The sequence below is a fragment of the Trematomus bernacchii genome, unplaced genomic scaffold (assembly GCF_902827165.1).
Source record: "Trematomus bernacchii unplaced genomic scaffold, fTreBer1.1, whole genome shotgun sequence".
NCBI lineage: Eukaryota > Metazoa > Chordata > Actinopteri > Perciformes > Nototheniidae > Trematomus > Trematomus bernacchii.
Genome location: NW_022987641.1, coordinates 6,345,787 through 6,359,390, shown reverse-complemented (window position 1 = coordinate 6,359,390; position 13,604 = coordinate 6,345,787). Strand labels below are relative to the sequence as shown.

Sequence of the window (13,604 nt, the reverse complement as noted above, 5' to 3'; positions counted from 1 at the left end):
CCAACTCCTTGGCATGCCAGACTATAGCCGGATGCTTTGCTCCTGGGCTGACAAACACTTGATGGCCCCCGCTGTGCAGAGCCACATGTTAAGGTGAGGGCCCCATGTTCCCACTGTGCCAAGCTAAAAAAAAAAGCCCCAGCAATGACAGGAAACAGCTTCGCACGGAGCGGGGCTTAACAAGACCTGTTTTCAGCAGGGACGGCAAATAAACACTCATCCAAGCACTAAACATGAGATAAGTGCTGTGACCCAATCATAAAACAGGACATCAGCACATCCCAGCATGCTCGGCCAGTGTGCAAATGCACCAGGAGCAGGGTGGGATCCAGAGGGGCCGAGGGTGGAGACACGCAACAGTTAGGGTTGTTGGGGTAAAGTGGGTCAGAACACAAGCACGTCCACACAGGACACCGAAACGACTCACACGCCTATCCAAAGTTAACTACTGGTTTACAACATGAGTATTTGGGGGTCAGGGGTCACAAGATAAATGTGAGGGGTCACGAGATGAGAACATTTTACTTTGTTGTTGTGAGATAAAGGATTGTTTCGTAATGATGCACAATAGTAATGTTTGCCACACCCATGGTTACAATGATGTCAAATGTTTAAACACAGAAGTCAATGAAAAGTAATCACTCATTTCTGATGATCAATCCTGGTAAGTGCCAACTGGAACAAATAACAATAACAATAAATGGCTGGTTTGAAATAAAAGCCAATCCCACGAACAGTAACTCAACCAGCTCTAATACGACTCCAGGAAGGTGAACAGTAATCTAAATCTGGCGAGGGAATGGCGGACCCCACCACAACCAATAAACAGTACTATATGAATAAATAATTTGTGTAGGCCTAATGTACGTTTAAAGACATGTAGTTGCTTTGCAGAACATAATGCAGATCAAAAATAGAAGGTTTGGAAATCAGGATGAAATTCGTACTTAAATTCGTACTTAAATCTACAACAACTTTGATAATAAATTAATCATTCTAAACCAAAATTACTAAAAGCTTTTCAAAGGGGAATATTTGTTTACTCATCCGTCTCAGATAGTAAATTCATCATCTTTGGATTTTTGGACTGACCTTGGAATGTAAATAAACAGAATAATGAATAATAGTAAACTGTGTTTCTTATATTTGGCCTGTTAGTTAGACAAAACATGTGATGGGAAGATCTTACTTTGCATTAATCGATAATGACAAATATTGTAGTTTCAGCCCTGCTTTATATAGTCATATTTACACAAAATGCAGACGGTCAGTGCATTAAATGACATTGATCTGAATTCAATATCTCAGCTCCTGTCACTGTGAACGCACTGATCTCTGCTCGAGACCCCGGGCAGGGTCTCTGTTTGCCTCCCTGGTGGATTGCGTCACCATGAAGAGCTGCTGATACAACGTGGAATATGATGATGATGCTCCTCTGATTATAGAGACAAAGCTGCTTTCAGACCAGAGGATGACCTTGTTAGCATCAGATCAGGACGTAGCCGGTCACTGATGCCCATAAGCCCCTCTGTCAGTAGCTCGTCTTCGATGTGAAATTCTCCTCTTTCCCTGACTCCTGACATTAATATAACCCTCTGCGTAGCGTGTAAACGCCTCATCACAGACTCTGCTGTTATCACTGTGGTCGGCCAGTATTGATGATGGGCTTGTACATCTGCTGATGCAGGAGTAGGAGGAAGAAGAAGAAGAAGGGGGGGGGGGGGCCTGACCTTCGCCGTCTCTAATACCCTTCGCTCTGAACCGTCTTGGTGCCAGGTTTCTCTCCCCCCCTGCAGCCCTGTCTAAGGAGACGTCCGCCCCAGTGAACTCATTGACCAGGGAAAGGCTTGTTTTCACTCCCTTTTGGTAAAAAATGTGAAATGTGCATCTTCGCGATAAAAGCTGTGAGAAATTTGGCAGCAAGCAGAGTTATCTCACCCCATTTGGAAGGCTGTTTAATGCGTTAACAAAAAGGCAATAATTGCAAAGAAGCAGACACTTTTTGCAGTGTTAACAGCATCTTGTCTGGTGTCTCCTGCCAAACAAATGTCCGAGTCAGAGAGAAACAGATACGGACAGCGGTGCAGAATGCAAATGAATGAAAGTGGATCAAAGGGAGAGGACGGGGGGAAGAATGAGAGAGTTTGAAAAGAAGATAAACCCGTGTTAACAGCATGGCGTGGAGGGATGATAGAGGGCTGGTACCCAAGATGGGAGGGAATGTGTGAGGCCGGGCACACACACAGGTTCACATGAGGACACAAATGCGAATGTACACTCTTGATTAGTATAATCCTTCTCTATTCTCATGATTAGTCCGAGGGTTTTCCAGCTCAGTGGGTATGCGTTACCTTTATCATCGACTAAAACTAAAGCTTGAAGGGAGGGTATATATTGTATATAAGTACTTTTTCTATGCGTGTGTATTACTTTTCAAAGCATGTGGGTAACACAGGTTGTGGTAGTTTGTGTGTGGCTCTGTTGTCCATGCAGTAAAGACAGATATTGTTATCAAAGCCCTGTTCTGTACCATACACTGTTCATATGGAAGAAATAAAGGTGCGTCATGGAGCAAAAGCAAGAAATGGGGCGCTTGTTTTGATACGCTACGTTTCCGTAGTAACTCACAGGGGTCAAAGTATTTTGGCAAAAAGGCCCGGAAATTCTGTGGTGCCTGTTGATGATCAAAACCTACTTTAAAAAAAAATATCTCTGGGACAGTTTAACTGTTTGTGATCGCTGAACATGCTGGAAGGGACTGGGTTTTCATCAAATCAGGAAACTAAAGTTGGAGGCTGCACCCCCTGATTTACTGCTGATGAAAACAAAGGAGCCACATGCTCAATGTGGACTCCCAACTGCAAACAAGCTGGCAGTTATTTAACTGGTAACAACAACTAAAACTAATGTGATTGGGCCTGCGTAGCTAAACAAACAAGGAATAGCTTTGCCATTGAAGTCTAAATAAAGCTTATCAGTTAAAGCTGCACAAATCAATATCCTTATACAAAAAATGTACTAAATGGCTTGGTGTTATATAAAAGATGTTGCTCATAGCGACAACTGATGAATAATCTGCTTGAAAACTGGTGAAAACAAACATGACTTAAAATAAAGATTACTTCAAGTCTGCTAGATGTAAAATACAAATAAAAACCTGTATGCAAACAAGCTCATCATATCAATTAACAAGGTGATATGTCAGAGTTGTGTCTTCAGCTTGAAACAGTGCCTCCATGTGGCCAAACACTGTTATTGCAACACTTTGCACTGAATGAAATAACTTACACAAATTGTTAGTGCTAATGCAACAGCAATAAATGCCCATTTACTCATGCAAATGACTTACTTTAGAGTTGCCTACTGGAATATAACACTAAAATTCACTCGTCTTTACTTACTGTTCAACTGTAAATACCCCGTTATGTTCAGTAGTGCTGTGCTGGTTTACACTAAGTTTATCCAAGCTTTTTTTGCTGAAATAATGCTCTCTATTGCAGCTGGAAAGAAAGTGAAAATATCTAGTATTTTCAAAAGGAAAGCAAAAATGAAAGAAAACTGATTTAAGTCCAACAGAAATATCGTCTCTTTTCTATAATACTTGTTCATCTTCTATCCACATGAACTGCAGGTGCAACGTATGGCACATACTGCAAACACAATGGGTGACTTATTATTCGTGGGGTGTTTACATTATTGTGTGCACAGTAACCTGGAGACCTGTCAGAGCGGGCAGGCTTGTCTATGAGAAAGTCCGGGAATGTTCCACTGAGTCACGAACAAAAACACAATACAAATACTAAAACAAAAGCATGTTCGGTAATTACAGACTTAATATGTGGTTCCAGTAAACACAACTAGTCCTGGAGACAAACCAAATGCTCACATTCAGGACTTTTGATAATGTGCTGCCTCATTCTGAACGAGGGCATGAGAGATGCCCCAAAGCATGCAGGGAAGTGTTTGTGCCGTTTACCCATGACGAGGAGGGTTCTTTTGGGGTGGGGAGGGGGGGGGGGGTGAGGGCCATCTCTCCGGGGTCTCTCCGGCTGGCGGGGTCGTGGTGCTCCTCCTCTGCCCCCCCACCTGGCAGGACGAGGCTATGTCTAGGGAACAGACCTCTGCCAGGCCTCAATTACAGGGGGAATAATCCCGGACACACTGAAGCAATTACAGCCCCATATAAATCAATATGCTTCGGGTTGAAGAGTGATGTGCTCCCAACACTCTGCAGAAGCTCTGACTCAGTCAGCCTTTGATTTTTTTGGAGAGATGGGAGCAGTTTCTCTGGGATTGGGCAGGGATGCTGCTGCTGCGGTTTAATCCGTCACTCAGGCTGAGCAAACACTCAGGTGACACACACTGCGAGGAAGAGCAGAATATAACTATTGATTTGCAGACTCTAAGCCTCTGTAAACAATCTTTGGGAAATGGATGTTGCACAAAGTAACACGCTGACTAAATAAAACAAGCTTCCCCCTGCAAATGACTGTGTAAACAGACGTTTTTATGCATGCTGTACTGGAGATATGGATGCTAATGAAGGATACACACGGTGATTGATGTGAAAGGAAGAAAGGGCCTCCAATACAAGCTGTGGCAGGGGGAGGAGTGAGGAGGGGGGGGGGGGCATTCTGACAGCTGCTGTGCTGGCTGCTCATTATCACTGCTGTGCTGCCATCTTCTGGTTCAACAACACCACTGCCAAAATGTCCTGTGGTAAACACAGCTTTAAACTGCTAAAGGTCACAATCAAATCTCGAGATCTGAAACAAAAACACTTTGAAGTCTATCACTCAAAAATATGTTTCCCTATTTTAACTTTGCCAACACTTTACTATAAGGTGAACAGCATTTTGATGAGTTACCAGAGAATAATGAGGAACCAACTGCTAATAAACCCCGTATTTGTTATTCGTTAAATGCCGCATTTCTTTCATTGAACTGATTTATTGACAGCAATACTTTTACATTAACGTGAAGGAAGCAAGAATACATTTAAGATAAACTTTATTTCAAAACGCCATTTAAGCAGAAAATATGAATTGGCTTTGAATATATACATTCCTCATAGATCTTCAATGTGGTTTACAGAGCATGTGACTGTGTAGTTAACAAGGAAAAGAGAACCAACTAACAAATTGGTCAAAATCAAATAACGGAGAGCAAATTATGAATGAAGTGATTTGGTGATGGTGATTCCAGCTCATAATTTATCCTCATATAATATATAGAACTAAAACACAGGGATGTCTATTGAAATTCTATTCTCACTTCCTCAGCGAATGTCGGTTCGACTTTCACCCCGTGGCTGAGCGAGTGTTCCCAGAGGGCCTTCTTATGGAGGAAGGCTAACCCACACTCCTCACACACGTAGCTCTTAAGCTTACCGGCGTGCGTCCGCCTGTGTTTCTTCATGTGATAGGACAACCGGAAACCTTTATCACACACGTCACATTTAAATGGCTTCTCTCCTGTGTGGATACGCATGTGTGACTTGAGATACCCCGACTGGATGAAGGCTTTCCCGCACACCTCGCACTTGTAGGGCCGCTCCCCGGTGTGGTAGCGGTTGTGGAGGCGGAGCTCGTTGGCGGTGAGGAAGGTCTTCCCGCACACGGTGCACTGGTGCGGCCTCTCCCCTGTGTGGATGAGCTCGTGCCTCTTCAGGGACGTCTCCTTCATGAACTGCTTCCCGCAGCTGTTGCAGGGGTACCGGACCCCGATGTGCACCTGCTCCACGTGGTTGGTCAGCTGCAGCTTGGTGCGGTACGCCAAATCGCACTGTGTGCAGCTCCAGGGCCTCTCCTCGGAGTGAGTGCCCATGTGCACCGTGAGCTCCGAGGCCGAGCGGTAACACTTCCCACACTGCCAGCACAGGAAGGGCTTCTCCCCGGTGTGTTTCCTCAGGTGCACCGTCAGGCAGTTGGAGGACCTGAACTTCTCGGGGCACATGCTGCAGATGTACGGGAACTCCCCCTTGTGGATCCTCTGGTGGATGGCGAGGTACGAGAGCTGGATGAAGGTTTTGTCGCACTGAGGACACGGGAACGGGCCGGTGAACTCGTGCTGCTTCTCGTAGTGTTCCCTCAGGCGCCGGAGCAGGGTGAAGCTCTTCTCGCACATGGTGCACTGCATGGGCCGGTGCATGAGCTTGTGCCTCTCGAAGGCCGGCTCGTTGGCGAGGATCTTCCCGCACTCCTTGCAGTAGAGCGCGTCGTGGATCCTCTGGTGCACTTTGAGCATCGTCATGCTCTTGAACTCTTTCCCGCAGTCGTCACATCTCATGATATCGCTCATTTCTACTTTGCAAACGCTCTCTTGGTGCTCCTTCAAAGCGGACGGGTATTCGAAGTGTTTGCCGCAGTTTGAGCACCACACGGGTATTTTCAGAGGAGTGCCCTGTTGCTGCTCAGCGCCGGCTACTTCGCTCTGGCTGGGCCCTGCTCTCAGCTCCTTCTTCCACGAGAATCGGGTGATTTTCTTGTGACAAATGGCGTAAATCTGGTGTCTCTTTAGCCCATGCATGTGTTTGAAGCGCTTCTTGCAGTGGATGCAATGATACGGACGGTCCTCTGTGTGACACTGTATGTGCCTGTTCAGAGTCTTAACACTGTCAAAGCCCCGAGAGCAGACGGGGCACACTTTAGGGCCTTTTTTCTTCACTTTTTGCACAGATGCAGAAGCCATTTCCTCAGAACCTTCTGCAGGTACGTCCAGATTTTTCTTATCAAGGTTACATAAATCAGCCTCAGCTAAAATCTGTTCCACCGTCTTGCACTGTTCCTCCCTGATCCCCTCGTGACCGTGGATGATCTGATGCTTCTTCAACGTGTCCTTGTACTTGAAGCCCTTTTCGCAAGTAATGCAGATAAAAGGACGCTCTTCCGTGTGAGACCGTAAATGCTTTGCGATGTCTGCAGTGCACGGTAATATCCTGTTGCAGATAGGACACACTTTGCCCTCCGTCGAGCCCTCGGTCGGTGGCTGTGGAGTCGGGCGCTGGATCTCTTTCTTCTTTGGCCTTTTCACCTCTCGGCTCTTACAGATCTCCTGCTTGTGTCTCTTTAAAACGTAAGGATTCTTGAATTTCTTCTCGCAGAAACAGCAGTTGAACGGCCGGTCCTCTGAGTGGGACCTCATGTGCCGCTCCATGTCTACTTGACGGCCAAAATACTTCCCGCACAGAGCGCAGTTTTTGTTTTCCGACAGCTCAGAAGTGCTGGGATCTGCGTCCTCTTCCTCTTTAGTGCTGGTACCGTTCTCGTCCTTCTCGTGAACGCGCATGTTGTGCCGGTTCATGTCGTAATGGTCCCTGAAGCGTTTGTCACAGTTGGAGCACTTGTACTTAAACTCCCGGTTAGCAGAGTGAGTTTCCTGGTGTCGTCTCATGGCTGCCGCCCGCAGGAAGATCTTATTGCACACAGGACACGTTTTATTGTTAGGGAACTTTTTCCTTTGTCTCTTAGCCGCCTCAGAGTCGCTTTCTTTTTTCGCTTTCCTCTTAACCTGGAGCCTTTTGCTTTGTTTCAGCGGTCGAAAAGCTGCTGGCTTTAGAGCGTCACTCACATCCTCATCCGTTTCCTCTTCGTTTATTTCACGTTCTTCTTCCTCGTCAGGCTCAACCAGAGGCTGAGCCTGTTCCATCTGTATGTAGTCCAACAAAGTCACAGTTTCCCCTTCCACCTGCACCGTCACGCAGCCCTGCATCTGCTCTGACTGAGGCTGTAGGTGGATTTGGTCTGCGTCAATCACAACCTTCTCCAGCTGAGGGAGGGACAGCGAGGACAGGATGCAGTTCCCAAAGGAAGAGGGAATGCTCTGACTTTCATCTGTGGGGGGAATACGAATCCCATCAGTGTTATGGTAAGCAGGTATAAACAAAAGAAAATTAGATGAGAACAAATAGTAATTCATTACACTTAGTGGTACCGAAATTAAATGTTTCAATCTTCAAAATATCTGAGAATCGTGCAAGCTAGCATGCTCCCTTTTAATGAGAAATAACCTGTACAGAAACTGAAGATAAAATGGCTTTCTTATATTGAAATAAAGCATGTTTTCTGACAGGAAAATACAGGAGATACCTGATTCAATAAAGATATCATAATAACTTATTATATCGGAGAAAGGATGTGCTATGGTCAGAGGTGACTCACCACATAAATCGTAATGTCCCAGCGTGGTGTGGTACTGGAGGACGGTCCTCAGGTGCTGAGGGTCGGGAACAGAGTGCACACACTCCTCCAGAGCAGAGGGGACCGCACTGAGCATGGAGGCAGTCTGGAGAGGAGGTACAAGATTACAGTAAGAAAGAGTACAAATGTAGCTGAAGAAGACACACATTTCATTTATGTATAACTTGTGTATTTTTAAGTGTGGCTACTCAGAAGTTGATTCATTTGCATGCCAGTTGTACTCAACATGTTAAGAACAAACAACTGTATATAAATGGATAGATGTGAGTATAAGGGTTACAGGAATAGAAGGACCAGGTTGATGGGTTATGCTGAGGTTTAGTAATGTCAAGAAATACTGATAGTGAAAAAGTTCTAATTAATAGATAAATGCAAACAGGAAGAAAAAAAGTCAGTGAGATTCAATGCACCTTAAAAGGTCCCATGACATGGCCATTTCTACTGATCATAATTCCATTGTTGAGGTATACCAGAATAGATGTACATTGTTCAATGTTCCAAAATCACATTGGTTTCTCATACAGCATCTCTGTATAGCATGTGTATTCACTCTCTGTCCTAAACGGCTTGTTGGAGCTCCTGCCCCCCCCTCCCTGTGAGCCCAGTGTGCTCTGATTGGTCAGCTCGCCCACTCTGTTCTGATGAGTCCACCACCGTTACAGCGGAACATCAGTGATTATGTGTTACAATGGCGTTTGTTAGCAACCAGGAAATGACACCAGTAATGACAAACGGACGAGAATGCTGCGTGGGGTCTGGGTGCCGTGTTGGCGGGATGTTGCGGGGCTCGCTGCTCCGCCCTTTGAGGCTCGAGGAGCGGACAGTGTGAGCTGGATTACTGGTGTCGTTTCCTGGTTGCTGCGTGGGGTCTGCGAGACAGCGCGGAACTCAGCCTGATCACACACATGCACTCACAGCCAGGCTGTTCGCCACACAGTTCGCCACACACTCACAGCCTGAGAAAAGATAAGACTGAGTGAGTGTTTCTCCGCGATCCCAACTCGTCTATTACCAACGTTCAGGGAGCTCTATGCAAGTCAATGGGACTCCCTGATAGTTGAAAATCAACGCTAAAGGTCCCCCCACTGCGTTTGATAGTGACGCCAAGGGATCCTGGTGTGTGTGAGGAGCTCCACGGATGGGTCCATTTGGTCGTCGTTACGTCACTTAGACCAGGAAGAAAAGAATGGAGGAGAGAAATCTCCAACGAGGCGTTCTGGGGCAGCATAGACAGGTCTTTTCTGTGTTAGAGTTTTACTCGCTACAGGGTGTACTTTGAGGGTTTGTGACTCTGCAGACCGTTTACATGCATAAAAAGCTACATAACACACAAGGGGACGGGTAATAACCAGAAAAGCATGTCATGGGACCTTTAACTTAAGCCCTATATAATGAGTTAGCGTTCCCTATTTGCAATTTGCTCACGAAGTAAAGAACATTTATGCTGGTTAATTTGAAACAAAATTAAAAAACCTATCGTCTTGGGTCTGTAAAGAGCATCTCTTTTTTATTCTATGTATCCTAAGCTGATTTATGTTTCGTTACCTGTTGAATGTCAGGTACAGGTAGAAGCTTCTCCAGCCTGGAGAGGAAGTCCAGCATTAGCACCTGAAGAGCACTGTCATAGTCAGGCCCAAAGTCTGTAGGAAAAACATCCTGGAAGAAATAATCACAGTTTAGTGAACCTTCAACCTCTATTACATATTCTGTAGAATTTCAGATTGCTTCAGTAAATACAGGAATCCATCCTATAAGTAAAAAGTTGAATACAACATAAATTCAAACCTGGAAAAACTTCTCCTTCTCTTCGGGGTCTTTCAACAGCAACTCAATTTGATCCGCAAAGTTGGATTCTGGAAACTCGACCTCTGCAAAACATGGCTGGAGCAAAACAACGTACAAATGTAAATTAAGAAGAAGAAACATGATCATTTGATGAAAAATGTGACAACACTATGACCTACAGATCACATTTAAAGAAGCTAACCTGCGCCGCCCAAGTGGAAACGAGGGTCTTGATCCGCTCCAGGTGCATCTCGATGGTTTCTGTGTCTTGTATCTGCTCCGCACGACACAACTCCAGAACCACCTGCAACACAAGGTCCACCTGAGGATAAACACATCTGACAGCACCGCACCTGGAAATATCATTCACTCAAAGGACTCTGCAGCACTGGAAAATGTAAATCTTTAATAACTCTAACCGATGAGACCTACATTGCCTTGCAGGTGATGCTGATATTTTCCATCAGAAGAGATATTAAAACCCTTCATCAGCTGCACCTTGACACTCTGCGAGGCAATCATTTGGCTTTTTATTGTTTATATGCAGTGAATTATGAGGTCATAACCAACTGAGCTTAGGGAGACTGCTAGAATAGGTTTTTACACCTTGTTTTGACGCATAAATATCGGCAAAGAAGGAGCAAACTTGATTTTTCATTAAAGAGTTCAATAAATGAGTTCTTGCTAAACTCTCATCCAAAATATCCTTCAGTCTTACCCGGGCTCGGAGTCCGAGGAGGAGTTGAGCTTTCTGATCAGCGTTCAAAAGATCAGGAACAATTTCTGAGACTGTGCTGATGAACTCCTCCACCATCCCATAGTCGCGCACGCTGCCCCTCTGCACCACCTGCCACATGGCCGCAGACACCAGGCGCAGCGGGGGGATGAAGAGGCGGAGCGACGGCAGCAGGAGAGGGGAATCTGGAAAATATTTTATAATGTCAGGATCTGAATTTAAATAATACATATTTAAATAATACATATTTTTCTTTAAATCAAATATAACTTCAATACAATTACTATTTGTACAGACAGGCTTTTACATGAGTTATATTTGTAATGTAAATGAATGAATTACATACCAATAGGAATACAGTAAATACATGACTGTTATAAATAACACACTTAGGAAACACTGAATACCTCCAGTTTTCATAATACAATTATATGAAGATCATTACAAATGTAAATCATCAAATGGTAAAACAAATGATATCAACTATTATTTATGTCAGTATAAGTGCAAATTAAAACACAAAACGTGTATTAAAGCTGTTTTTCTTAATTGTTTATGATAATACAATTGATATATTTTCAATTTAAACCATCACCTTCGGAAATGTATGTATTTTTCGCAATTTGTTGACATTGTCTTGTCTTTAATATTCATTAAACATACCATGGTTCAGTGACTGATAGCTTCAGCCAAACTTCTAGTAAAGGACAAACAGCTGATTACTATAGAAGCTCAAATAAACATTGCCAGCTGAACCCAAATGACCCAAGGGTAACATATATTCATTATAGTGTAGTAAATAAAACACATGTACCATTTCTGTCTAAACAGCAACAAAAAGAATGTCTTAAAACTGACATATTCTTGACAAATGTTTATCCTGGCCATGGTTGCCTTCATGGACTGGCAACTGTGTCGTAATTAACATTCACCACACATGGATCACCATATCAAGTGATGAATATGGCTTCGAAAGTCGTGGCTTTGCTACACAAGTTGCTGGAATAGTAAGGAAGTTGTTCTTTTTTGGTAATGTATCACGACTTTCCTTTAGCTGGAATGACAAACGTTAGCTATCTGTCTTGTATTTTTGTTTTTAGCCACTAGCTAGTTTTAGCTATGGAGTTTGAGTTGTAGCCTCAAAGGCAGCATCTGTCAGCCGGTTACACTGCTAGCTTTTAGCTAACTAATGTCAGAAAGATGCTCAACTCGTTTCGTTAAAGCATAACTCTCATGATAAAATGCCAGTGTGCATTAACTAAGTAGCTAGCTAAAACTCGCTTAGCTAACGGGAAGTTCCTTATGGTATCTACCGGACACATCGCTAGTAACTTAGCACAAAGCCACCGCCATCTCACAGCGGCGTACGCCATGTTTAGAATCGGACGCACACAATCCTAAAGAAAACCCCATAACTCTAGATGAGTAATACATGTTGAAACTATTCTTGGCTTACCGTTATCACAGCGATACAGGCTCTCCATTTTATATCGGAAAATGTTCAATAAGAGGAAGAAATGAACTCGGGGTTGTTGTGAGTTAACGTCCGCCCGACCCTGCGGCGCGAGCTGGTGGGGAAGAAGGGCGGCTCGATAATCGGTGTGGTGCAGAGTGCGCATGCGTAGTAAACGAAAACAAACCCTGGTTTTATTCAGTAACGGCGGTTAATTACGGGTCTGTGTTTACTCATATGGCCTGTTGAGACATTCATTATGTTAATTTCAGTAAAAAAAACACAAAGTGAAATCATTTGAATAACTTTAGAGTTGGCTGCAAAGGAGACATCTTCTTCTTCTTCGCCATGGGAATGTCAGGCTTACATAAAACTGCACTGCTACCTAGAGGCCATTTAAGGAATTGAGCCCTAAGATTGATTTTAAAACCATAGTCTTCTGGAAATAACATAATTAGATTCTTCTTTTTGTGTTGAACTAAACGGTTTACTTAAGCGATTTCATTATTAAATCACTTTGCAATATATGTCATGTATTCTGATGTATTGTTTGAGTTATTGTAGATTCAGAATAAGTATATCCACTTATTTTCATGTGAAGTTATGGCACTGAGGATATAATTGCCCTTTTAGTCCTCTCATAGATTTGGAAACTGTTTGTTTCAGCTCTAATATTATATCTGTCAAATTATGCACAAGTAAATCTACCATGTAGCACCATTGTATTAGCTATTCAGGTTTTCTTGATGCAATAAGTGCCTTCACATCCCCAATGGTGTTGTTACAACCTATATTCACATTCACCTTACCGACTACTACCAGATAAAACATTGCCCAAAATACTTATGCTACTAATAGGTAAAAAAAAACTATTATTATTAAAATTGCTAAGGTGGTATAATACTTTCATGGATGAATGGCCAGTTCCTTTTTGTTGCAGTGTATTCCTGTGGAGACAGAACAAAACAGGAATCCCCTGTAAAAGGGGATCATAGCCAAATTCTCCTCAAGACTTTTTATGACCTTGTTTTTCTTCATCAGTCTCACTGTGACAGTCTGCTGGCTCTGTGAGGGCGCTGTCACGACTTTAAGTACTTTGAGTCATTTGCTCGCTGGAAGTAAAAGGATCGATAAAACACCCTGCTGCTGGGCTGAAGCCAGATATGTCACATTTTCATTCAGGGGATGCTGCAGTATCCTTGGAAAAGAATACAATTATTCCAAGGAAATGTTGCTTTACTTGCGTTCGTCTGTTATATCTGTGTTGCTGTAAATTGTCCCTAAATTGTGTCCACATTCTAAGTAAGCTTTATTATAAATAAAGCCAAAAAAAAGACTTTGATACAGTTTAAACTCTGGTCATTTATTAGCTGTCCACAAAAGCATGTCATGGAACAACAGAAACTGCAGCATGAGTGTAACATTCCTCTGT

The 13,604-nt window shown here is 43.6% G+C and overlaps 1 protein-coding gene across 1 annotated transcript; it reads right to left on the bottom strand.

Moving 5' to 3' along the window:
• Positions 1-4,993: 4,993 nt before the first annotated feature.
• LOC117485020 (zinc finger protein 709-like) lies at positions 4,994-12,315 on the bottom strand. Its single transcript, XM_034133600.1, has 7 exons — positions 12,176-12,315; positions 10,702-10,904; positions 10,186-10,287; positions 9,984-10,079; positions 9,744-9,854; positions 8,160-8,283; positions 4,994-7,832 (listed from the first exon to the last, which is right to left on the bottom strand). Exons 1-7 carry the CDS (start codon positions 12,201-12,203, stop codon positions 5,254-5,256), a joined length of 3,243 nt encoding a protein of 1,080 aa, XP_033989491.1. The 5' UTR covers positions 12,204-12,315; the 3' UTR covers positions 4,994-5,253.
• Between the last annotated feature and the right edge of the window lie 1,289 nt (positions 12,316-13,604).

Coding starts and splice junctions, on each gene's coding strand:
- LOC117485020 (XM_034133600.1), bottom strand. CDS start 12,203: ATGGAGAGCCTGTATCGCTGTGATAACG. Junction 9,855..9,983: donor AGAAGGAGAAGTTTTTCCAG/GTTTGAATTTAT, acceptor TATTTCTTCCAG/GATGTTTTTCCTACAGACTT. Junction 8,284..9,743: donor CTGTACCTGACATTCAACAG/GTAACGAAACAT, acceptor CCTCCTCTCCAG/ACTGCCTCCATGCTCAGTGC.